This window comes from Heterodontus francisci, chromosome 12 (genome assembly GCF_036365525.1).
Source record: "Heterodontus francisci isolate sHetFra1 chromosome 12, sHetFra1.hap1, whole genome shotgun sequence".
Lineage (NCBI taxonomy): Eukaryota > Metazoa > Chordata > Chondrichthyes > Heterodontiformes > Heterodontidae > Heterodontus > Heterodontus francisci.
This window is the reverse complement of record NC_090382.1, coordinates 53,169,821-53,196,830: the sequence shown is the minus strand read 5'-3', so window position 1 is coordinate 53,196,830 and position 27,010 is coordinate 53,169,821. Positions and strand designations below refer to the sequence as shown.

The 27,010-nt window shown below is 42.9% G+C and overlaps 1 protein-coding gene across 5 annotated transcripts in view; it reads left to right on the top strand.

Moving 5' to 3' along the window:
* The window catches only part of htr4 (5-hydroxytryptamine receptor 4), a 198,618-nt gene that overhangs the window by 76,615 nt on the left and 94,993 nt on the right, over positions 1 to 27,010 (top strand). For all 5 annotated transcript variants that reach the window (XM_068042954.1, XM_068042950.1, XM_068042953.1 and 2 more), the window contains one exon: positions 747 to 1,309. In XM_068042954.1, coding sequence (XP_067899055.1) covers positions 747 to 1,309 — 563 coding nt within the window. The remainder of the gene's footprint in view (positions 1 to 746; positions 1,310 to 27,010) is intronic.

Here is a 27,010-nt window from a genome sequence, read left to right as displayed (position 1 = left end):
ATGATCTCCCGAAGGAGCTCTCTTCATGCTGGGTATGCTTTCATTGGCACTGGACATCCTCTGATCATTGACCCAAGTGACTATTCTTCACCTCTTGATAATATTCAAAAAAGGAAATCGCTTAGGCAAAAAAACAAAGTGTTTTCTCCCTTGTAAGAGTAGGTGTTTCTGTTCCTGCACCTAGATGCATTGGATTGCACGAGTGTAGCATATTGATGAAAATGGGACAGGGGAATACGCACGTCTATAAGGGACCCATCTGATTTCATCGTTCTCGCTGTGCCCATGCGTTCTATAACAGATAGGTGTGGAAATGAGAAAATCTGCCCCATTATTTATTTATACATTATTACGTTATTGACCTTCAAATAAGGACAAAATTAATGCCTTGCTGATAGAATTAAACTATTCTATTTTAAAGGAAGAGTTCACTTTTTTATATTTTCAACAAAGTTGCACTGTGCCATTGAACTATGGTGAATATATATTATATATACACTTGTTATAATATATTCTAATATTGCTGATACTGCCACTAATAATAATAATGCCAGTGAAGGTCTGAAACTTTAATAATATTTTGGCAAATGAATGTTGAAATAAATGTAGTTATCTATTTTTAAAATTGATTTATGAGAAATCAAAGTGTTCCCAGAGAAATGTATTTGTTTTGATTAAAATGTCTCCATACATATCCAATTTAAAAAATTGCATAATATAGAAAGACCTTTTTTCTCACTTTGCAGGTAGAAGGAAGAAAATTCAGCAATGACACAAACACAACATACTGTATTTTCATGGTGAACAAACCTTATGCCATAACATGTTCAGTTGTAGCATTTTACATACCTCTTATTTTAATGGTACTGGCATACCAAAGGATATATGTGACTGCTAGACAGCATGCACGACAGATTGAAATGTTGAAACGTGCGGGAACCTCAACGGACTCTGGGCAACAAGCTGACCATCCAGGCAACCACAGAATGAAGACTGAAACCAAAGCAGCCAAAACTTTGTGCATTATTATGGGATGTTTTTGTCTCTGTTGGGCACCATTTTTCATCACAAATATTGTGGACCCATTTATAAACTACTCTGTTCCAAACCAGCTATGGACAGCCTTCCTATGGCTTGGATATATTAATTCAGGGTTGAATCCATTTCTGTACGCTTATTTGAACAAGTCCTTCAGGCGTGCCTTCCTGACAATTCTGTGCTGCGGTGAAAGATACCGGCGATCCTCTTTACTGGGACAAACAATACCGTGTTCTACAACAACAATCAATGGATCAGCACATGTATTGAGGTAAGTGTTAGACATTAAATTTTCTTTTAAATCAGTCTGAATATAGATGATGAAACAGTTTCAATATTAGCTTAAGGCACCAGCTTTATGATCTTGGTAAGTCTAAGTCTGACTTCATTACTCAAAGTAGTTAGAATTAAGAGTTGATAACATGTATTTTCTAACATTTATATATGTTTTTAGATGGTTTCTGAGCAGGTAAGTGAGGGATATACAGTAGGGAAATCTTTGCTGTTGGGTAGAGAGTGTGTTCAAATTAATGACAGAAATACATTACCTGACATACTTTCCATCATTAACTCTTTGGCACTACTGGGCAGCAGGAATACAATTCCATTCTTGGCATCCAGCATTGCGAAAGCAGTGGAGAGGGATTTAAAACTTAAAGGATGTCAAATCAATTGCAGTGAAACAATTAGCAACTGAAATTATGGACTGAAATTTTAATATTTCTTTCCTGCACCAGCATTTGTCGCACATGATATCCCTCCCCTCCATCCAAGATGATGACTCAGTGAGATTGGAAATACTACTAGGAACCCACTTGCTAATTGTGTAGCAATTGTTTGATTATATGCAGGTGGAGGGTGTTAACTGGGGTCTTACTTGAACACTTGTAAGGAGATTCTTACTGAGACTGGTGGAGGGTTTGAGTGAGGAGCTATATGTTTGTAATCCTATTACTCTGTACAATAAATGTGAAACTGAGTGAAGATAGGCTCCAGCATTGTTCTTCCACAGAAAGCTTTCTGGAATTTAACACCCACCACAATTATTATAAACAACCTGACCTCAGGAGATCTTCCAGAGTCAAGGTGGAATGAGACAGGCAGCGCCACTGAACTAACAGGAATTCCTGTAGACAGCAAACCCAGTCCAACAAGAGTTTGATATGTCAAATGATATATAGCTAAAATCTTTAGTGAATTACAGGAATAGAGTCAGAGTTATAGAGTCATTTACGACATAGAAGGAGGCCATTTGGCCCATCAGGTCCATGCAGGCTCTACACAGAGCAGTCTATTCAGTCCTATTCCCCCGCTTGATCTCCATAGATCACTGTTTGCCACTCCTTCAAGTTTGGTATCATCGGCAAATTTTGAAATTCTATTCTGTATTCCAAGGTCCAATTCATTTATATATACATAACATATCTCAATAAAGCAGCGGTCCTATCACTGACCGTTGGGTAACATCACTGTCTACCATCCTCCAGTCTGAAAAACAACCATTTACCACGACTTGCTATTTTCTGTCCTTCAGCCAATTTTTCTTATCCAATTGGACACTAACTCTCCTATTCCAATTCTCAATTTTTTTAACCAGGTTTTATGTGGTACTTTGTCGAACTCTTCCTTAAAATCCATAAGGACAACATCCATGGCATTCCCTTCATTAACCTTCTCTGTTGCTTCATCAAAAAAGTCAAGCCTGATCTTTCTTTTACAAATATGTGCTGGCTATCCTTAATTAACTCAAACCTCTCCAAGGGCCTGTTTTTTTTTCCCTGATTATTGTTTCGAAAACCTTACCGACCGCTGATGTTAAGCTAACTGGCCTGAAGTTGCTAGGTGTCCTTACAACCTTTCTTAAACAAGGATGTCACATTTGCCACTCTCCAATCCTCTGGCACCTCCCCCATATCTAGGGAAGATTGGAAAATTATGGCAAATTCTTCCACTCCCACTTCCTTTGGACATCTGGGATGCAAGCCATCTGAACCAGGTGACTTATCTACCCTAAGCATAGCCAGCCTCCTCCCTCTCAATTTTTACCCTATCCATTGCCTCTATTCTCTCTGCTTCTACCAATATTTTGTCAGATTCTTCTTCCTTAGTGAACACTGATACAATTATTATTACAATTAATTATTCTAGTCTCGCCCTGTACCTCTAAGCATATATTACCCTCTTTATCCCCAATACGTCCCACTCTACCTCTTACTACTCGCTTACTATTTATGTACCGGTAGAAGATTTTTTGTGTTCCCTTTTATGTTGACTTTCTATTCTCATATTCTCTCTTTGCCAGGCTTATTTTCCTTTTCACCTTCACTCTCAACTTATTGTATTTGAATAGGAATGTTTGCATTGAATGTGATCTCTAGACAGTTCTAGAATGTAGATATTTTTAGAAAGGTTTGTAGAAGATGGATGTGCATTAGTAATTGTACTTCTAAAGTTAGTGCTTCTAAAGCTGACTTTCTGATGAGTTGATTTAAATGTATTTTGTTCCTGCAATCTTCGGTTATTCATATTTCATAAAAATTTAATTCTAAATATGAGTGTGGAATTTCCTGGGGTGGGGGAGGATACAATTTAAGCAGATTGCCCACTCGGAGTGAGAGCACAGTGTTGGTGCAGAACCCTGATCGACTGAGTTTCTGTCTCATTTACCTTGTGTCTGAAATTCTATTGGGGAAAACCAATGAGTCTTGCAACCGCCTCTCCAATGTCTGTATCCAGTGTGATGGGCATTTCGGGCATGTTGCCAGCCTACTCTGGGAGTTTTGCCTCAGCAATGCCTTTCTTAGACTCAGTGGAAGTGCACCTGCTGATTGCAGGCATGGGTTTCATGGTGTGTTTACTAAATGCCCCAAAATTTTATAAGAGAAAGGTAATCAATCCCATAGAGAGTGATTAATTTCTGATTTCTGTCCCTTTGTTCCCTGTAGAGAAAAAGCATTGAGAAACTTATTTCTTTGCCCAAAAGATAATATATATAAAAGACACATGCTGTCAAAGCTTTTCATCTTGCACTCATCAGGACAGATGCAAGAATGCTAAATTTCAAAGGGAACAACAATTTAGACTGCATGAGAAGAGGATGCTGATTGATTGGCAAGTTGACTCTGATTGGTCAAGGTATTGCCATGGGGAATGCACCAAGGAACTATTGTCCCTCACGCTTTTGCTTATTTCAAAAAAGGCACAAAGCCTGGACATGTTCCTTTTACCCTGCGTATGAATATATATATGTAGCTTCTAGCAAGTGTAAGTGAGCCATATTGCGAGCCTGACTGATAATCTTAAAGTGGTTATCAGTGTAATTCTTAGCACACTCAGAATTGTACAGCAAGTGCTGTCCAATCACAGAATCACATCGAATGTTGGACATTATGTACTGGGTTTTAAACCACAGTGCTGGTGCAATGCCAGGTACATAGGCCATACATCCCAACGACTGGAGGTCATATGAAACCGTATGTCCCTGTGAGAAGCAACATATATTCATGCACAGGGACCTGTCCTCTGCAGGCAAAAGGAACATGTCCAGGCTTTGTGCCTTTTTTGAAGTAAACAAAAATGTGAAGGACAATAGATCCCTGGTGCATTCTCCATGGAAATGCCTTGACCAATTAGAGTTGGCTTGCTAACCAATCAGCACCCTTTTCTCATGCAATATAAATTGTTGCTTCCTTTGAAATTTGGCATTCTTGCATCTATCCTGATGAGTGCAAGACAAAAAGCTTCAACTGCTTGCCTCTTTTTTCAGCAATACTCAAGTTCTGTACTACCAAGCAAATATATATGTATATATATATGTTGCCCCATTAGAATGGCAGGACTCTGCTGCACTTTTCTGACACATTGAGCTGTATTTAATGTTGCTGCCGCCGTAAAGAATGGCGGCCTGCATGCGCGGGCTTTACTCAGTGGAGCCGCCGCATTATTAAATGCGGTGGCTCATTTATATGGCCAGGGTGGTCCGCCTCTCCACCCCCAATAATGTGGCGGGGGCAGGTGTCCGTCCCCGGCAACCGTGTCAGGTGTTATTACACACGCACCCACACCATTTTTAAAGGGCTTCTAGCCCTTACATTTAATTTAAATTTTTAAAGGAATAGGCATTTCAGAGTAATGTAAAATTAAAGAAATGTTTCTATTCCCTCTCCCACCCCCTCAATATTCATTTAGTTAATTCCTTGCCCTCTCACCCCCAATATACTTACCTTGTGTATCTGACCTTCCCCCCTGCTAAATTTTATTAACTTTTACCTTCAACCACTTCCCACCATCTCCTCCACCAATCAGAATAGTTTTACCCCGCTCCCCCACCCCCCACTCCCGCACTGAAATATTTACCTGCTCCCCCATCCACACCAGTGTCCCGCATCGAAGGTGTGGGAGTACCGGCTGCCACCACCAAAATGGCAACAGGAGTGAGTATGTATTTAAATCATTCATTTGCATTTTTTTGACTATGGTAATGTTGGTTCCGTCGCCGAGCGGCTGGGGGGGGCCATCACGAAACCTCACCGCCACCAGCAATATGGGGCCAGGCCTTCCTGGCGTCGAGGCCTGTGGTGGGCCTCTCTTGGAGGCATTTTCTGGGTCCCCCCCACCCCTGCCATGACCCCCGATGTCGGGTGTCCTTTAAAATCCAGCCCATCATCTTGTTGGGTGACTCTATTGTACCTCCACAGGTGCGGGCTGCCCACTCTGAATATTAAAATGCCCAGGATTGGCCAGTCAGAAGAAAATTCCTTCCCACTGCACCTGCAACAGCAGAACATGATCCCAACCGTTTGCAGCAATATCTTCAAATGTTTATTACAAAATACATTCCATAGTAGTCAATATATATCCCACGTAATTTTGGAATACAGTTTTCCTGTACTTCAAGTGCATAAAACATTTATCATGCTTTTATTTGGACTCTTTTTCTTAAATATTTCCTGAGTTTTCTCCACTTCACTTCTGAAGGTAGTGGCTTGGTGTTCACAGCCTCTGGAAGTCTTCCAGTACCTTGCCCACATGGTCATGTTGCAAGTGTGAGTCTTGATATTGAGTGTTAACTGTATTGACCATTGTGACATCATAGACAAGCCCACTCCTGTCCTCACCCAGATTTTGTAATGAGTTAGTGATCAGTACAAAACCAAGCTGCTTTAATTTTCCACTTCTTAAGCCCAACAGCACTGAAGTCGATTTTAATGTATTTGTCCAACTGAAATCAACAGACTCAGCACAAAATAAGGATTGCATTTGGGATCTACTCTATCTCTATGGGCCATTGTCATTACCGGGCAGTGCCTTTTCCTACTAAGCCACCAGAGTTTTCATGTCTCTCAATTCCAGCAACGAAACCAAATAATTCACTGGAATAATTTGAGTAGATGGGGTAGAAATTCATGATGATCCATTTTCAGGGAACAACTGAATGCATGTGCTTGAACCTGGAGGCCCAAGGCTTGCCCAAAATTGAGCCATGGGCCTCATTGAAATAATTGGAGCAAGCTGCCAGCACCTTTTCCACCTCCAAAGGCAGCTCACCCATTTCAATCCATCCTATTTGGGCCACCCTCTCACTGGCAGAGGACCTTGGGTAGCTCCTGGGTTGAAGCAGGAGGGCTGGAAAGAGAACAGGAAGTGGGTGACCCTGACTAGCAGCAGTTCTCAGGAGTGCTGTGAAGCCGCAAAGAGCAGTTCTGCTCGCCTTGGCTCCACATGAACATTTTTATTGTTTTTTAAAACTTACTTCTGTTGGTGGCTGCTTGTTAGGCCTCATCCCGGGCAGGAAAAGATGAGGGGAGCAGGCCATTTTCAGAAAGGCGTCCTGAAACAGGAGTTAGACCCCTGATTAGCATATGTAGGAGGCCTAATGCCTGTTTTAGGTGACAGCCAGGGACTCCTGAAAAATCCTCCGAACTAATATAGGGTGATAGGGTCGAATATAGTTCTGGTGCCTTTGGGACTTGGGACATAGCAACACCAAACTGGTTCTTCTTACCCCCATTTTCCACCCATAAAATGGGCACAATAAGCTCCAATTTCTACCTCGATCACTTCAGTGAGGAACGAGCACTGGCATATGCACTGTAGGGTGAATGGCTGCCTGTGCTGAAATGTTTGTGATTAACGACGTCCATCTCCCAGATCAAGGACCTTTGCATTTCGTGGAGTATTTGATCATCTCTATCTATTCATCATCATCTTCTCAAGAGAAATTAGGGATGGGCAATAAATGCTGGTCTAGCCAGTGATGCCCACACCCCATGAACAAATAAATCTTAACATTATAACCTTCAGCCTGCTCCTAGCCAGATACTTATCCAGCAAAATGTGACTGGACAATGCTACATTTTTATCAGGTGTACAAAGTACTGGATTGGCAGATATAGTTGACATGGTGAGCTACTATTGAGAATTCCTCAACTTGCACCAGCACCAATAGGAAGCTTAACTAGAATTAAGTATATTATATGCCTGATACCTTATTTCTGCAGGCAGTTCTAGCATTACTGTTAGCTAACTATAAAATCCATGTGGGCTGCCTCCTGAATTTTTTTTCAAATGACAGTTACTTGGTATAATTATTGGATTTTTTTTTTGCAAAGCAGTTGCATAAATAAAATAATAAAAGAAGTGCTTTTCTGCCAGTTCTTGGGCTTTGATAACTAATTTCTGTCAAAAAAGGATATGTTTAATGACATTGAGCTCCGACTGGGCAGCTTTGTAGCTTGAGGATTGGGCTGTCATGCTGCAGCAACCATTCTCCAAACCATGCTCTTTTTGAATGTTAATTTACCCCTTTATTCGTTAGTTTTGAAAATGTATAACTTAGTACAACATTATTGATGTTTAATTGCTGTGATACTTTGCTTGCACACCTGTGATATTTGAGTTAAGAGTGATAATTGAGATGAGTGCAATGTGGTAACTGAGGTAATCATGAGAAGTTAATAGCAAATATAACCTTCTACATCCTTAGAAATGGAATGACCATTTCAGTTTTTCAGTTAAACCGCTATCATCACTTTAAGAGCATAAGCTAATTAACTATTATTTCAAAGAGTGCAAAAGGCAGCAATAGGCCAAACATACCAACCATCAATCATTCTGAGTGGCAGTCATAAATTGGCTTCTTTTCTCTCCATTGCAGTCATTTTATTCTAACCAGAGCAGTATTAATATATGGACTAGACCTGAACTCTGATTTAATCTTATCACCATGCAGAAATGTGTAGAACTCGACCTACCTAGCTGGATCTTTATCAGGAAATGTATAATCCCTGCAGAACAGTCAAGAACAACATGACAGATGGTCAACAAGGCATCATTATTTGGAACTCAGAACTGTCATTCAAGAAGGCACAAAGCTCTTCTAAATTTGTCACTGATGCCCTTGAATTGTTTGCACTTGGCATTTATAGAAAACTCTTGATCCAAACCAATTTGTAATACAGACTTCCTGTATCCACAGGCACTAAATTATATTTTTATAGGTTTATTTTAATAATATATTCCTGTTTTGGAATTTCCAATTATGTGATAGCATCACAGTGCATATCATCTGAATTGAAAGAAAATTTAGGTGCACTATAGATGGAAAATTCACATTTTTCTTTTATTGAAGTGCAAGTTGGTCATTAACATACACAACACTTCCTGATTTTTTTCAACGTCTGCTGTGTTTTCAATATTTTCTATTCTCATTTATACAAAAGTTTATAAGGCATTGTACATTTTGATTATACTATGCTCACCAATTAATACTTCAGCCAATTCTGGTCTGTTATGGAAAAACCTGGAAGCCTGAGAGTAACTGAACTTTAAAAAAAAATCTGAAAGCATGTGAATCATGGACTTCTGAGGACAGACATTTTTTGATTTTTTTCCCCTCGGGAATGTTTATCGTCCATACGCAACGGATAGGAAAAGGAGATGGACACCTGCCTCGCATGTTGTCTGTGATTTCTGGGTCTTCCGGGGTGGGTGGGGAAGGTGGCAGAGCCAGGCATGGGCCTGCAATAGGCATAGGCCCAACAGCGTCATGGCATAGACGTGGGAGACAGCAGTCTGTCTATTATGCCTCAATTTCTATTGCTCTAGCCAGAAGGCACCCAGGTGTAGGACCACCCCATGAAGCTAACAATGCAGCTTGCAAGGGTATGAGGGGACTTGATAGTAAACTTGTGAAAAAAACAGACTTACCTTTCTGTTGCTTTTAGGATTTTCTCCCAGTCCCTTCTCAGCTCCTCTGAGCTGTGCAAGTGGTAGGGCCCACTTGCTGTTGTACCCTATATTTGAACTAAGCAGACACCGAGAAAATTCGATGAAAGGTGTGGTGACATCACCCATACTCAGCTCCCTGAGGCAGACTTCACAAAACACAAAGCAAAGGGCACAAGAGACCCAGTATTAATAGCTTTCCACCCTTTTACCTCTGCTTTGAACCCAGAAAATAAGCAGAGTACAAATCAGCCACAATAACACATTCAGGGTGTTTCCAGGATAGGCAGGGTAAAGTTCTGATCCATTTGGGGTTGCCACATGCAACTGTGAGTGTGATGTCATCCGACATAATTCTCACATTTGCATACTTAGTGATGTTGGATGCAAAAAATGCCCTGTGTGGCCCTGGTATCCAATGTTACTATGGTGATGGAGGTATTAGAATTTTAAAAGGCTGTGGGTTTACCTTGGTACTCCCTTGAAACAGAAACTGGCTTCTCAAAAAATACAACCAATTGTTTACTTTGAATTTCTTTGGGTAGACACTGTTACACTGTGGGCAGCTGCCCCAGTTGCACCTGTATTCGCATGGTCATCTGCTGTATTCATGCAAATACATCTGACCCTGGAAAATGAGATGTGGTCAGAGGTTCAACTAGTGACCAAGCAGTTCCTGCTCAGTTCTACCCTTTAAAGGGCTCCCAAGAAAATTCAGTCCTATTGTGCCTACTTTTATCTTTAACATCACACCTCCTTTGCCACATTTTGATCATGTTCATGTATATGAAATTTGTTTGCAGTTAATTGGCTTAAACTGTCTATTCATAAAACAGCAGTAAATCAGTACTGAACAGTTGTGGAATGTACAAATGAAATGTGAAAGAAGTGTTTACATAAAATTACAATATTTGCAAGAAAATAGTTCATATTACCTTTAAAATTGCATTTTCTATGTTTAAAATGATTTCACAATGGTTTTCATCAGATGCCTGTGCTTCTTTGAGAGTCCTTGGGATTAAGCTCATAGGCAGGATAGAGCCAACAATGACAGCTGAAGAAGCTCAGCAAATGTAATTGCCAGATAGAACGGGAGCCTACAATTGCCAGCATCCTACATTCGGAGTCTGTGCAAGCATTGCTGAGAAGACTCCCTTTACGAATCAGTATGATTCTCTGCATGTAATTTGCCCAGAACCTGGAAACTAATCTAATACCTTAATAAGAGCCTTAATTGTCATTTTGCTTTAGCTAACTGTTTCAAAATAATATAAACCTTGAACTTGGAACTTTTATTTTGAGGGAAGATTTGGCTGAAAATTTCTCCTACAGTTTTTTTTAATTAACAGAAAGAAAGAAACACAGAGAAAGTCACAAGTAGAGACACAGAAAGGCTGGCACTTCTATTTAAATGCAAGGGTAAAAATGGAAGTGGGAAGATGCTTAAACCCACCCCTCAGATCGGCGTGCTGGTTTCCTGATGCAAAACTGGAATGCTGAAAGTTTAAAGGCTTTGAGGAGAGCTGGAAGAAGCAATACACCAAAATGTATAAATGGCTAGTTGAGGTTGTTAACAAATTTATTGTCAGCTCATTAGGGACCAGTTTGCAATTTTATTATTCAGGCATGAGATCCACACAAGGTCTCAACTATGACAGAGAGGAGGAGGCAGTAACACAGTGAGGAGTGAGTCGCAATGCTGGGACAGAATCAAAAGGCACCATTAAAGAGGGAAGGCTCAGAGAAGGCCCTCATTCACAAGCAACCAGGTGTATAGCATCAGGAGAATTATCAGTAATATATTTTCACGCTGGACAAGGGCATTTTGGCGGTTGGTTTTGTGGGGGCTGGGTGGACGACTCCTTCTGCATACAGGCTTCACTGGTTCATGAGAGGGGTTTCAGGAAGATTCCACATTCCAATTGAAAGGAAGGAAGGACATAACAGCTACTCCGAGATAAGATTGAATTGCAATGAGAAGCAGCATCTCCAGGAGCAGAGGTGGACCCCTGAGCAACAGGGACACAGGGGTGAGAAAGGAGGGGCAGGAAGGCAACACCTTCAGCAAAGGGTTCACTGCCAAAGGAAAAGCTATCTGGACATGTCGGAGCATCAGTGCTGCAGAGGGCTGTGCCTGTCTAGGCAGATGGTTGCTGACTCGTGTGCACTCATCGAGGTCCTCCGAGGGTTCGCAGGAACCATTGCCATGGCCTCCAATTGATTTATTAAATTCTTTGATGGGATGTGAGCATCACTGGCAAGGCCAGCATTTGTTGCCCAACCTTAATTGCCCTTGAGAAGGTCTTGGTGAGCCACCTTCTTGAACTGTTGCAGTCTATCTGATTTAGGTACATCCACAGTACTGTTAGGAAGGGATTTCCAGGTTTTTGACCCAGCGACAGTGAACGTACGGCAATATATTTCCAAGTCAGGCCGGTGTGTGGCTTGGAGGGTAACTTACATTTGATGGTGTTCCCATGCATCTGCTGCCCTTGTTTGTCTAGGTGTTAAGAGTTTGCGGTTTTGGAAGGTGCTGTCGAAGGAGGATTGGTTAGTTGCTGCTGTGCATCTTTACACACTGCTACCACTGTGTGTTGGTGGTGGAGGGAGTGAACATTTAAGGTGGTGGATGGGCGCCTGATCAAGCGGACCGCTTTGACTTGAATGGTGTCGAGCGTCGTGAGTGTTCTTGGAGCTGCACTCATCCAGGCATCTGGAGAGTATTCCTTCACACTCTTGACTTGTACCTTGTAGATGGTGGACAAGGTTTGGGGAGTCATTTATTTATTTTATTTATTTAGAGATACAGCACTGAAACAGGCCCTTCGGCCCACCGAGTCTGTGCTGACCATCAACCTCCCATTTATACTAATCCTACACTAATCCCATATTCCTACCACATCCCCACCTGTCCCTATATTCCCCTACCAACTACCTATACTAGGGGCAATTTATAATGGCCAATTTACCTATCACCCTGCAAGTCTTTTGGTGGTGGGAGGAAACCGGAGTACCCGACAAAAACCCACGCAGACACAGGGAGAACTTGCAAACTCCACACAAGCAGTACCCAGAATTGAACCCGGGTCGCTGGAGCTGTGAGGCTGCGGTGCTAACCACTGCGCCACCCGCAATGAGGCCCCAGTATTTATATGGCAGGTCCTGTTAAGTTTCTGATCAATGGTAATGCCAGTGAATGTCAAAAGGAGATGGTTAGATTCTCTCTTGTTGGAGATCATCATTGCCTGGAATGTGGGCGAATGTTACTTGCCACTTATCAGACCAAGCCTGAATGTTGTCTGGGCCTTGTTGCATATGGACACGGGCTGCTTCAGTATCTGAGGAGTCGCGAATGGGACTGAACACTGGGCAATCATCAGCAAACTTCTGACCTTATGATGGAGGGAAGGTGATGAAACAGCTGAAAATTCTTGGGCCTAGGACGTTACCCTGAGAAACACTTGCAGTGATGTCCTGGAGCTGAGATGATTGATCTCCAACAACTACAACCATCTCCTTTGTGCTAGGTATGACTCCAACCAGTGGAACGTTTTCCCCCTGATTCCCATTGACTTCAATTTTGCTCGGACTCCTTCATGCCACAAATGGTCAAATGCTGCCTTGTTATCAAGGGCAGTAACTCTCACCTCACCTCTTGAATTCAACTCTTTTGTCCATGTTTGGACCAAGACTGTAATGAAGTCAGGAGCTGAGTGGCCTTGTCGGAATCCAAACTGAGCATCATTGAGCAGGTAATTGCTGAATAATTGCCATTTGATAGCATGGTCATTGACACCTTCCATCACTTTGCTGATGATCAAGAGTAGACTGAAGGGGTGGTAGTTGGCCAAATTGGATTTGTCCTGCTTTTTATTGACAGGATACACCTGGGCAATTTTCCACATTGCCAGGTAGATGAAAGTGTTGTTGTGAGACTAGAACAGCTTGACTAAGGGCACGGTTAGTTCTGGAGCACAAGTCTTTATTTATTTATTTAGCGATACAGCACTGAAACAGGCCCTTCGGCCCACCGAGTCTGTGCCGACCATCAACCACCCATTTATACTAATCCTACATTAATCCCATATTCCCTACCACATCCCCTCAATTCCCCTACCACCTACCTACACTAGGGGCAATTTACAATGGCCAATTTACTTATCAACCTGCAAGTCTTTGGCTGTGGGAGGAAACCGGAGCACCCGGCAGAAATCCCGCGGTCACAGGGAGAACTTGCAAACTCCATACAGGCAGTACCCAGAATCGAACCCAGATGACTGGAGCTGTGAGGCTGCGGTGCTAACCGCTGCGCCACTGTGCCACCCACAAAGTACTACTGCCGGGATGTTGTCAGGGCCAAATGCCTTTGACATATCCAGTGCTTTCAGCCGTTTCTTGATATCATGTGGAGTGAATTGAATTGGTTGAAGACTGGCATCTGCAATACTGGGGTCGTCAGGAGGAGGCCGAGATGTACCATCCACTTGGTACTTCTGGCTGAAGATGGTTGCAAATGCTTCAGATTTATCCTTTGCACTGATGTGCTGGGCTCCCCCATCATTGAGGATGGGGATGTTTGTGGAGCCTTCTCCTCTTCTTAGTTGTTTAATTGTCCACCACCATTCATGACTGGATATGTCAGGACTGCAAAGCTTTGAACTGTTGGTTGTGGAGTCGCTTAGCCCTTAGTCTATCGCATGCTGCATCTACTGTTTAGCATGCATGTAGTCCTATATTGTAGCTTCACCAGGATGGCATTGCTCAGTGATTAATTGCTCTGTGCTGCATTTGTAAGACTACTCACTGTGCTGTCAGCCAATTTTGAGGTGGGGGTTGGTTCCGAAAGCGAAACTAAGACAGATCCGGGCAGATTTTTTTATTTGTTCCTGGGATGTGGGTGTCACTGGCTAGACCAGCATTTATTGCCCATCCCTAATTACCCTTGCGAAGGTGGTGGTGAGCCATCTTCTTGAACTACTGCAGTCCATGTGGGGTGGGTCCACCTACAGTGCTGTTAGGAAGGGAGTTCCAGGATTTCGACCCAGCGACAGTGAAGGAACGGCAATTTAGTTCCAAGTCAGGATGGTGTGTGACTTGGAGGGGAACTTGCAGGTGGTGGTGTTCCCATGCATCTGCTGCTCTTGTCCTTCTATGTGGTAGAGGTCGTGGGTTTGGAAGGTGCTGTATGAGGAGCCTTGGTGCGTTGCTGTAGTGCATCGTCCAGATGGTACACACTGCTGCATCGGTGGTGGAGGGAGTGAATGTTTGTGGATTGGGTGCCAATTAAGCAGGTTGCTTTGTCCTGGATGGTGTCGAGCGTCTTGAGTGTTATTGGAGCTGCACCCATCCAGGCAAGTGGAGAGTATTCCATCACACTCCTGACTTGTGCCTTGTAGATGGTGGACAGGCTCTGGGGAGTCATGAGTTGAGTTACTCGGCGCAGGATTCCTAGCCTCTGACCTGCTCTTGTAGACACGGTATTTATATGGCTACTCCAGTTCAGTTTCTGGTCAATGGTAACCCCCCAGGATGTTGATAGTGGGGAATTCAATGAACATCAAGGCGAGATGGTTAGATTCTCTCTTGCTGGAAGAGGTCATTGCCTGGCACTTGTGTGGCGTGAATGTTACTTGCCATTTATCAACCCAAGCCTGGATGTTGTATTGAATAAAGCCCACACACACAGAAATCATGAGTCTATTTATGCTTGGGGTATGAAACATAACATCTGGTAACACAGATGCCGAGTAATTTAAATTTACTGACCCCAGAGCCTTTCCTGTTATCACTGGGAGATCCTTTCATTCCGTGGGACACATGGATTGCTGGGTTTGAAACCTACTTGCTCATTATGTTTCTTGCTGTTAATGATCTACATAGCATGTGGTCAGAAATTGTTACAACAAATTCCATAACCACCACTTCGGTCATTGACATTCTAGACAAGTTGCTAACAAAGTGGGGTTTGCCAGACACTGTCACTATGGACGATGGACCGCAGTTCATTTCTAGTCAGTTCATGAAGTTCTGAGCAAGCTGCAGAATTCACCACCATCTGTCATGGTGAAACAACCTAGAATTGAATGGTGGCATTGAAAGTTTCAACAGGGTGATTAAGGACAGCTTGAGAGCTAGCATGTTGGAGGGGAAAACTTTTCAACAATCCATTCATATCTTATGTCGCATATATCCATCCACCCACACTCTCTGACTGGAAAACACTGGTCGAACTTATGATTGGTCACAACATTTGCACACCGCTAACTGTTCCTCAGCCGTCACTGCCATCCAATGCGAATGTCAGAGCAAACGCAAAATAAATCGTTAAGCGACAGGCAAAGTAAAAGTGTACTCCAATACGCAAACACATACAAGGAAACCACAATTCTTAGCCAGAGATTGGGTTTGCATCAATCGTTCAAATCACAACCACAAGCTCATATTATCTCTATTGCGACCTAAGCAGATCAAGCTGATGCTCGGTACCAAAGCTTATCTCTTGGAATGCAACACCAAGCAGAACACGAAATGCTTGATTGCAGAAAACCTGGAGATTTCGGTGATCGTGTCTGAGAATACATTTCCTTTTCTGATTAGCAATCATGATGTTGATCATATACCACATCAGGATGACCACACAATCACGTCTTCGTCGATCTCAGCACCATTATACGTGACCTCTATATCTCAAAGGTTATTTATGTACTTAGAGGAAGAAATGTGCTCTAAGAAATGATTCAATACATACCTGTTTAATGCTTATAACGGTTCAATTCAAAATAAGCTCCTTAGTCTACAAGGGAGATAATGTGTTGTGTTTGATTGCTCAGTGATTGATTGCTCTGTGCTGTGTTTGTAAGGCTGCTCACGATGCTGTCAGTCAACCCTGAGAGGGCATGGTTCCAAAAGTGAAACTAAGACAGATTCGGGCAACTGTCTTGAATAAAGCCTGTGCACACAGAAATCGTGAGTCTAGTTTCTTTATGCTTGGAGTATAAAACATAACAAGCACCTCATTTTTAGATATGCCTGGTGTTGCTCCTGGCTTGGCTTGCCTGCACTCCTCACAGTGGCCTTGCACTTTTTTTGCAACCGATTCCTCCCAAGGAGCAGCAGCAGCATATCATTGCATCACGGAAATAATGGATGTTGTGTTTGATCGGGCAGCGGATTACATTGAACCCCAGTGGATAGCGGCACTCAAGTTCAAAGGCAGTGGGATTTGCCTCAGTTGCTGGATTCCCTCAAGTGCAGCGGATCATCAATTGCACCCATGTGGCCATCAAGGCACTGACTGACCAGCCAGGAAAATTCCTCAAAAGGAAGGGATTACACACACTCTTTAAACATTCAGTTGGTATGCGATCATAACAAGCACTTTCGCAGGTGTGTTATCAATGTTATCCTGGAACCTGCCATGACACCTTCATCTTACAGTGATTGCAGGTGCCGCAGCTGTTCATGGAGCCATCAGAAATCTGTGGAAGGCTGTTAGTGGACAAGGCTTGAAGAGGTGGCTGATGACAACAGTGCATAGCCCTACCACAGAGGCTGAGAAATTCTACAACCAATGCCACCTGAGCAGAAGAGTAATTATTGAGCAGGCCATTGGCCTTATAAAGATGAGGTTCAGGTGCCTTAACTGGTCGGGTGTGTCCTCAAGTACACTTCCTCAATGGTCTTGCATATTGTGGTGGTCTGCTACACTCTACAACTTGGCCCTCCAGAGGGGTGTGGACCTTGAAAAGGTAGAAGCACTGAAATGGCACAGCTCCTCGGAGGAGAAAGAAGAGGAGGAAGACAAAGAGGGCAAGGTTGACGGAGAACTGGAGAATGGTTCTCATGCTTTGCAGGGATGTTGCCGTGGTAGGCTCCGGAGGCGGAGCGCTCATCAGGATGGCAGGGATGCTATGACCACTCTGATCCAGACATGTTTTACCTGAGCGAAACTCCGTCTGCAGGACATTTGGAGAGGACATGTTCCTTCATCTGAGTAAGAGCAAGCATCCGTTAAGAACAGAAGTCAGCAACCTTCCAATGGCACAAAACACTGCAAGGCTCCAGAATCTCCACCTGACACACTCGTCCCCAGCATTCTCCTTTGCTTTGCTAACCCTTATTTTTTATTCTCCTGCCTTTCGCCATGATGAAATGGAAACACACAAGTCTGCCTTAATGCAACAACATGCCCACTGCTTTTTCACATAACAGTTTGGTATCATTTATAATAAAATCACCCAAGTGACCCACAAAATGACATCACCGACACATTGGCCTCCACTCACGGCCACTTCAAGAGTTGCTCCCCCTGTAGCTAAGGATGAGGTGCAGGTAGACTGCTCGCTGGTGCCTGTCTAGACTGAGATGCCCGTGGCGGCCAGTATCATCGTGGAGGTACTGGAGAGGGTACTTCCAAAGGCTGTTGTACCAGCATCATTGCACGGGATGCCTATGTCATAGGGCATAACTCTACAGATATTTCCTTCATCAGAGGTGCCATGGAGGTGAATGATGATGATGGAGCCCCGTGACGGGTGGCCCCTTCATCACTATCTGTCACCTCAAAATGCGTCAGTGACATGAGCTGGGGCATTCCACTGTCCAAATGTGCTCTCTCGCTCTCCCTGGTGTTGTTCTCCTGTTTGGCCTGCAAGGAGAAGAAAGATGCCATTAGGACAATGCCTCTCTCCCTCATCACTTGCAGCTCTTAATTCGCATAAGATGTTGCAGTCTTTGCCCTAGCCACCTGTCCATTAGCACTTGGATTATGAACTATATGGGTCATCAGTGCTGCTGTGCACACATCTCTCCTATGGTCAGGAGAATTCTATACACCATCAGGATGCTCCTCTCTTATATTCTGGTGACTGCTGACCAGGAGGACCATGCCATCTGGGTCTATCTTTAGACTCACCTTTTCAGACCTAAGCAGGTCATTGAAATGTTTCCTACTGCTGCTGACCTCATGAGCCACCTCCATCCTTCTTGGTCAACCTCGCAGGCCTTCTTCTGCCGCTGTCCTCCAGCAGCACCTCAAGTGATGCGTCTGAGAAATGGGGGACTGCCCTGGCAGGGGAACCCTCCCTGCAAACTGCCCTTTGCTTGGCACCTCCTTCCATCATTGGGACAATCAGCAACGACAGCAATGGCTGCCACTCGGCCTTTAAACCAGGCCCATTCTTTCCTGTGTCCCACTTCCTTCCTGCACCTGCTGTTGTGCCTAATCCGCACTTACTCTTAAAGAATCCACGGAATCCGATTGGTGAAAGGTATATCAATATTTTATTCACACACTAAATCATCAAATACAAACTCTCAGTAACTTGCACAGTATCAAGAATCATCAAAGTACAAGCTGTCACTACTTGCACAGAATACTACCCGTCAAGGCACGAGGTGATCAGTCTCGAACTTGTGGCTGCTCTTCTCTTCTCTGAGCCCTTGACTCAAGGGTATCTTCTTGAGTGTTCTTCCCCAAGGTTCTCGTGCCTTTCCCAGTTTCAGTCAGGGGTTAAATCTTGTTTCCAAGACCCTCCCCTCTTACTTAGTCATAGGGATCTGGTATAATGATATAATGATAATTTCTTACTTGGCTCAGTGAGAACCTGTTCAACATTTTACAGTTTTCCATTGTCTACTATGAGTCTCATCATATCTGGTGTCCATGATAACTCCTTTATCTGCTATGTGCAAGGACAGTGTCTGGGATCATCAATATGTCTTTTCTATACTGTCTACAATTCCTCAGCCATCTGTGTGCTGTGGCCCCTTTCTACCCAGCCCTCCTATGCTTTAACACACTGTTCATTGTTGTGTGACTAGCCCCTTTGTTTCAGTTAAGTTCTTATGTGGTTTTACTATATGTGTTTTTGCTGGGTCTACACCACCACCACTAATTGGATGGCGAACAGGATTCTGGGTTAATTAAGTGATTTTTCAATTGAAAGTGCAATGCGTGTGCGTTGCCAATGCAGGGCCGGGTCGGGACCCAGAAATGAACGTGATGTCGGAGTCCCGACCCCAGAATTGAAATCCTGCCCAATGAAAGTGAGACAGAAATAAAGAAGGACATACCCACACAGAAGGAAGAGAGAAGCAGAAAATGAGAAAAAAAAGAGAAACATATGTTATATACATATGAAATTGGGGAAAGAGATGGACAAAAAAGCAGAGACAGAAAGGCACAAGTTTTTCCTAATTTTTGTCTTTGAACAATGCAGTTGGTGATCAGTTATAATTATTACATGTGATTTGGTGCAGGGAAAATTGCCAAGCAGCTACAAGAAAATGATTCAAATCTGAGAGAATTGTGGGAGATACTTTTCTCACAATCCCAGTCATTTTCTTTCCTCATCAGCACTTTAATTTTAATAGCCTAACGTTTAAAATGCCTATGCTTTACCTTTATTCTTTTCATGATTAAGAACATTTCTAGCTGGTTACAGTAATAGCAGTCAGTGAGAAATCAGCTCACCAGCACCATTTAAAGTGTGGATTAAATTGATGGATATCGAACCATGCACCAGTGGTACAATCAGTCAATGGAGTAGGATACTTCCTTCACTTTAGTGCAGATTGAGAAAGCAAGAACATTGGCACTTTAAAGCTTACTACTGATTATAGGACCACTGTGAGTAGAGAGATGGATAAGGAAAACTGAACTATAGGTGAACATCACAATATATATTGAAGGGCTTTCCTTTGATTACAAAGCTATATTGTGCATTTAACTTTCCTGTCACACTGCATCTTCTGATTTACCATGAGTGAGAACACATGAAGTCAACTAATATCTATCAATCTATAATATTTTTTAAAGTTTTATGTATGCTTACTTTCTGGGGCTACAAGTCACATCATGCTATTTCCATTGTGTTTGGGTGTTGTATCTGGATGCCACACTATTCCATCAAATCTTGTACTTACTTTTAAACTGTAAGGTATACTTACCATTAAACTTAACTTTCAGTACTCTTGGCTCCAGGTTGCACTACTGCTCCACCAAGGCCTATCTCGCAGGTCCATTCTTTTAGGTCGCCCTGTAGATAAGTATTGTTGGAGCTGCACTCATCCTGGCAAGTGTGGCGTATTCCATCACATTCCTGACTTGTGTCTACAGAAATAGCAAGTATTTCAGATATTTATAAAGAATTATTATAAATAATTTTCCATGAAAACATACGAAATTTAATATATAATGAATGAATTTGTCTGGTACAGAATGTAGAATTACATGGGCCTCAGGTAGAATACTGTGTCCAATTTTGATCTCCTCACATGGTGGGTGATATTGAGGCTTTGGAAAGGATGCAAAGGAGGGCCACTAGACTAATTCCCAGTTTAAAGTATCTTAGTTACCAGGTTAGGCTAAGAGAGCTGAGAATATACATTTTAGACAACTGTAGGCATAGGGCTGATTTGATCAAAGTTTATAAGTTGAGGAAGGGAGTAGATTGTGCTCCTGTTGACAGTTTGTTCCTTTAAATAGATTAGGGAATACCAGGGAACACAGTTTTAAGTTATATGAGGACAGACCAAGGCTGGATGTCAGGAGGTTGTTTTTTCCCCAGAAATTAGTTGACCCTTTGGAACAGGCTGCCAGCTTGTGCAGTGGACACCAATTCATTGAATTCCTTCAAATGAGAGCTGGGCCTATTTCTGACTGAGGGGGAGGTCACCACCTCTTAGAAACAGTATGGGATTCAGGGCTAGAATGATCTCCTGGGCTAGTGAGGATGCCTAGTGAGGACGTTCCAAGATCTTTTCCCTAAATTGGCCTGAGTTTTTGTCATTTTTTGCCTCTCCCAGGAGATTACATGGTTTTGAGTAGGGAGGAGAGAGTATATATTGTGATACACAAGTTCTGTCATTGTTAACATGCTCTTACGTTCTCACTGCCTCTCCGCTCCAATTTTTTCACTTCCCTTTTAGAAGGCCATGACACATCTAGGGTGTGATTCCACAGACACTATCCCATCTATTCAGCATCTCATCCGTGTGAATCTAAACAATGAGTTTATCAGGCTATTTGATCACACAGGATATCACAGCCAGAAGCCAGATCCTATCTTGACTTCTATTCACATGCTTGGATGTTTCCAGGAGTGAGAATCTTGGCTTGTGTAGGGATTTTTTTATTTATTTATTTTTTATTTATAGATACAGCACTGAAACAGGCCCTTCGGCCCACTGAGTCTGTGCCGACCAACAACCACCCATTTATACTAATCCTACATTAACCCCATATTCCTACCACATCCCCACACCACCTACCTATACTAGGGGCAATTTATAATGGCCAATTTACCTATCAACCTGCAAGTCTTTGGCTGTAGGAGGAAACTGGAGCACCCGGCGAAAACCCACGCAGTCACAGGGAGAACTTGCAAACTCCGCACAGGCAGTACCCAGAATTGAACCTGGGTCGCTGGAGCTGTGAGGCTGCGGTGCTAACCACTGCGCCACTGTGCTGGATTGTGAGGCCAAATGAAGAAACCCACTGCCACCCATAGAGATCAGCTAATTCAGCACAGACAAGAGATTGAAACTTTGCTGATGTGTATAGCTTAGTGCCACATTAGTTAAATAGTCTTGCTAAACCTTCTGAAACTCCAGACTGTAAACTCTGGCTAATGTGTTCAGTATCTAACAAGTACACACATGTTCTGAGGCACAATAGTGATTCTGCCTAAGTAGAGAATAGTAGTCTTAAACACTGTCACAAATTTACCCTTAATATAGCCTTCATCAAAATATTCAATCAATCCAATTTTTCCAGTAGACCTTATTATGATTGACCAGCTACCAAGATAAACTCATCTGCTGCAACGGTGCTGTAAATAAAACATTGACCAAAATTCAAGTGATGATAGATTGGTCATTTGAATTAAGCTAATACTTTGTTCTTTCTTGTAACATAATTGTTTTATAAGCAAACAAAGTGGCAGATTGTAAAACGGGTTTACAGGATGCATTTAGTGTGCCAACAAATAGGGAAACTTCAAAACTTAGAATCATCCAAGTCTTGCAGAGAAATGGTTGGGTCATTGCCAATTTGCTGGGACATTTAGTTGAGTTAAAAGGACAAGCTGAATTTGTTTAGTTGAAAATGACTGATGATCTACAAAATGTTAACAATTTTACTCACAGAGGCATTAAAGTACATGCTAGTCTGATTTATTGAATAAGAAATAAATCCATGATAATTGTGCACATTCATTTATTCAATATGCATTTTATATATATATAACACTTCTACAATATTTAAGTAGCAATTGCAGCATATGCCAACTCTGAGAAGCCCCCTAACAGATGGTTCAAAAGCAGAGGCTTACCTGTTCAAGTGGAGAATGGTGTATTGCACAACAGGGAATTTTAGAAAAAGAACAATAAAAATGTAAATGACTTTTTCTTTTAAATTGGGAATCCATTGAAAATCACCATTCATAGAGAATGTATGCTCCAGATCAGCTGCAAAGACCATTCACTGAATAATCGAATTTATGAAGTGTACTAGTTATTTCTTGTGGCATTCCATATGGAAGTCAAGACCAAGTCCAGTACCAAGGTCCAGAAGGCAGTGGGATAACTGGACCAATCAGGTGAGGGGGATTGGGGAGGGGTGGAAAGAAACAGATGAAAAGGAAGTACTACAGAGCAGAGAAGAGCAAAAGACTGGAGAGAATGTGAAGGGAAGGGAAGATTTGATACTTTGTTCCATACAGAACGGGACCAGCATCCTTGTTGGGAGGTTTGCTAGTGCTGTTTGTGGGAGGGGGGGCGGTGGTTAAACTAATTTGGCAGGGGATGGCATAGAGAGTGGAAGCACAGTAGGGGTGATGTACAATCAAATATAAATGTGAAGTTAAGTCAGTCCGGAGGTCAGAGTAAATGTAGACCTGTTAAGGCTCAGGCAAATAATGCAAGGAGTCTGACTATTAAGGCAGATGAATTGAGGGTGTTGATTAACACATGGGAATATGATATTATTGCTATTACTGAGACATGGTTGAGGGAAGGGCAGGACTGGCAGCTTAATATCCCAGGTATAGAATCTTCAGATGTGATGGGGAGGGGATAAAAGAGGAGGTGGCATTGCACTGTTGATTAAAGAGACAATTACTACAGCAAGGAGGGATGATATCTTAGAAGGTTCCTCTTATGAGGCCATATGAGTAGAACTTACAAAAAGGGGGCTATTACTTGACTGGGAGTGTACTACAGGCCTCCAAACAGTCGGGCAGTGGTAGAGGAGCAGATATGTGGGCAAATCTCAGAGAGGTGCAATAATAATAGGGTAATAGGGATTTCAACTTCCCCTATATTAGAGGGGATAGTATTAGTGCAAAAAGCTTAAAGGGGGTGGAATTCTTCAAGTGCATTCAGGAGAGCTTTTTGAGCCAGCACGTAGAGAGTCCTACAAGAGGAGCAGCGGTACTGGACTTAATCCTAGGGAATGAAGCCGGACAAGTGATAGAAGTGTCAGTGGGGGAGCATTTCGGGGATAATGACCATAATTCTGTAAGATTTAAGGTTGTTATGGAAAAGGACATAAAGGGACCGGAAATAAGAGTACTGAATTGGGGGAAAGACAGATTTCAATATGATAAAACAGGATCTGGCCAAAGTGAACTGGGAGCAGCTTCTTATAGGAACGTCTACATCAGACCAGTGTGAATCATTTAGAAGGGAAATTGTGAGGGTTCAGGTGCAGCATGTTCCTGTAAAGGTGAAGAGTAGGACCAACAGGTCAAGGGAACCCTGCATGTCAAGGGATATAGAGGATTGGATAAGGAAAAAAAGGAGGCATATGGTAGATTCAGAGTGCTGAAAACAGCGGAGGCCCTAGAGGAGTATAGAAAGTGTAGGGGAGTACCTAAAAAAATAATTAGGAGAGCACGAGGGGGCAGGAAAAATCACTGGCAGACAAGATAAAGGAAAATCCCAAGGCATTTTATAAGTATGTTAGGGGCAAGAGGATAACCAGGGAAAAAGTGGGGCCCATTAGGGATCAAAGAGGCAATCTGTGTGTGAAGCCAGAGGACATAGGGGAGGTTTTGAACAATTACTTTTCCTCTGTGTTCACAATGGAGAGGGACGATGTAGGTGTAGTGATCAGGGAAGGGGATTGTGATATTCATGATCAAATTAGCATTGAAAAGGAGGAAGTATTAGCTGTATTAGCGGGCTTAAAGGTGGATAAGTACCCAGGCCCAGATGAGATGTATCCCAGGCTGCTATGTGAGGCAAGGGAGGAGATAGCGGGGGCTCTGACACAAATTTTCAGATCTTCTCTGACCACAGGAGAGGTACCAGAGATTGGAGGACAGCGAATGTGGTACCATTATTCAAGAAGGGTAGCAGGGATAAACCAGGTAATTACAGGCTGGTGAGTCTAACATCAGTGGTAGAGAAATTATTGGAAAAAATTCTGAGAGACAGGATTAATATCCACTTGGAGAGGCAGAGATTAATCAGGAATAGTCAGCATGGCTTTGTCAGGGGGAGATCGTGTCTAACAAATTTGATTGAATTTTTCGAGGAGGTCACTAGAGGTGTAGATGAGGGTAAAGCAGTTGATGTAGTCTACATGGATTTCAGTAAGGCTTTTGATAAGGTCCCGCATGGGAGATTAGTTAAGAAAGTAAAAGCCCATGGGATCCAGGGTAATTTGGCAAATTGGATTCAAAACTGGCTCAGTGGAAGGAGGCAGAGGGTGATGGTAGAGGGTTGTTTTTGTGAATGGAGACCTGTGACCAGTGGAGTACCGCTGGGATCGGTGCTGGGACCCTTACTGTTTATAGTGTACATTAATGATTTAAACGTGAATATAGGAGGTATGATCAGTAAGTTTGCCGACGACATGAAAATTGGTGGTGTCATAAATAGTGAGGAGGAAAGCCTTAGACTAAAGGACGATATAGATGGGGTGGTAAGATGGGCGGAGCAGTGGCAAATGGTGTTTATTCCTGAGAAGTGTGAGGTGATGCACTTTGGGAGGTCTAACAAGGCAAGGGAATATACAATGGATGGTAGGACCCTAGGAACTACAGAGGGTCAGCGGGACCTTGGGGTGCTTGTCCATAGATCACTGAAGGCTGCAGCACAGGTCGATAAGGTGGTTAGGAAGGCATACGGGATACTTGCCTTTATTAGCCGAAGCATAGAATATAAGAGCAGGGAGGTTATGATGGAGCTGTATAAAACGCTGGTTAGGCCACAGCTGGAGCACTGTGTACAGTTCTGGTCACCACACTATAGGAAGGATGTGATTGCAATGGAGTGGGTGCAGAGGCAATTCACCAGGATGTTGCCTGGGCTGGAGCATTTCAGTTATGAAGACAGACTGGATAGGCTAGGGTTGTTTTCCTTGGAGCAGAGAAGGCTGAGGGGGGACCTGATTGAGGTATACAAAATTATGAGGGGCATTGATAGGATAGATAGGAAGAAATTTTTTCCCTTAGCGGAGGTGTCAATAACCAGGGGGCATAGATTTAAGGTAAGGGGCAGGAGGTTTAGAGGGGAGTTGAGGAAGAATTTTTTCACCCAGAGGGTAGTTGGAATCTGGAACACACTGCCTGAAGGGGTGGTAGAGGCAGGAACACTCAAGACATTCAAGAAGTATTTAGATGAGCACTTGAAATGCCATAACATACAAGGTTAAGGGCCAAGTGCGGGGAAGTGGGATTAGTTAGGACAGGTGCTTGGCAGGCACGTTGGGCCGAAGGGCCTGTTTCTGTGCTGTAAAACTCTATGACTCTATGACTCAGGCATTGTAGCCTGGATTTTCCTCCAAAGTACTGCCCATTTGGAGTGGATGTGGGGTGGTCGATAAAGTAAATGAAATGTTAGAGACTATCTCTTCTCTGCTGCAAAAAATATCTGCACCTGAATTATCCTTACAAAAAAAGGACCAGTCCTCTTTCAGGCCCATTGGAAGCCCAATACTTGTCATGTAAATGGAGTCAAGGTAGCACGTCTAACCCTGCTGCCCATTTTCCCAAATTTCCACACAAACTTGTCCAAATAATTACCAGTACTATGTCGTGGTGGTAGAAGCTACAGGAAGGCATCCCTGAGGTGGATACCACGTTGAGGAGGGCATCTTGTGTACGGTAACCGGAGGTTGGTGTTACTTCGCACATCTCTAGTACTTTGGAGATTCAGTCAGGACTTTTGCTGCTAGTTTCACTCAGCTTTAATAAAAGTACTGCTTTGAACAAGGGACATGGATTTCCCAGTTGGAATACAACAACAATAACAACTTAAATTTAGATAGTGCCTTTAACATAATAAAACATCCCAAGGCGCTTCACAGGAGCATTATTAAACAGAAGATGGCACCCAGCACAAAAGGAGATATTGGATCTGATGACCAAAAGCTTGGCCAAAAAGGGATGTTTTAAGAAGTGTCTTAAAGGAGGAAAGCTATGAAAAGGAGGATGATGAGGACTTGGAAAAGGCTAGATTGAAGGCTCTTAGAGTAAAGCATCTTTTCCCTACACATTTCCATTCACCAGGATTTACTTAAGAAGGCCATCAGACTGTCAATGCTTTACAAGGTTGTGCTTCAGGCTATTGGGAAAATATGTCAACTGCTGACTGATGACCTGCAGCCCACTTCCACAAGTTCCACCACTGTCTTGAATTTCTTTGAGTTCGGCTCCTTCCAGGTTGTAGCAGGTGATCTTTGCCACATTAGTAAGACAGACGTTCATCACTGCAAAAGGAAGATTACTAATACTCT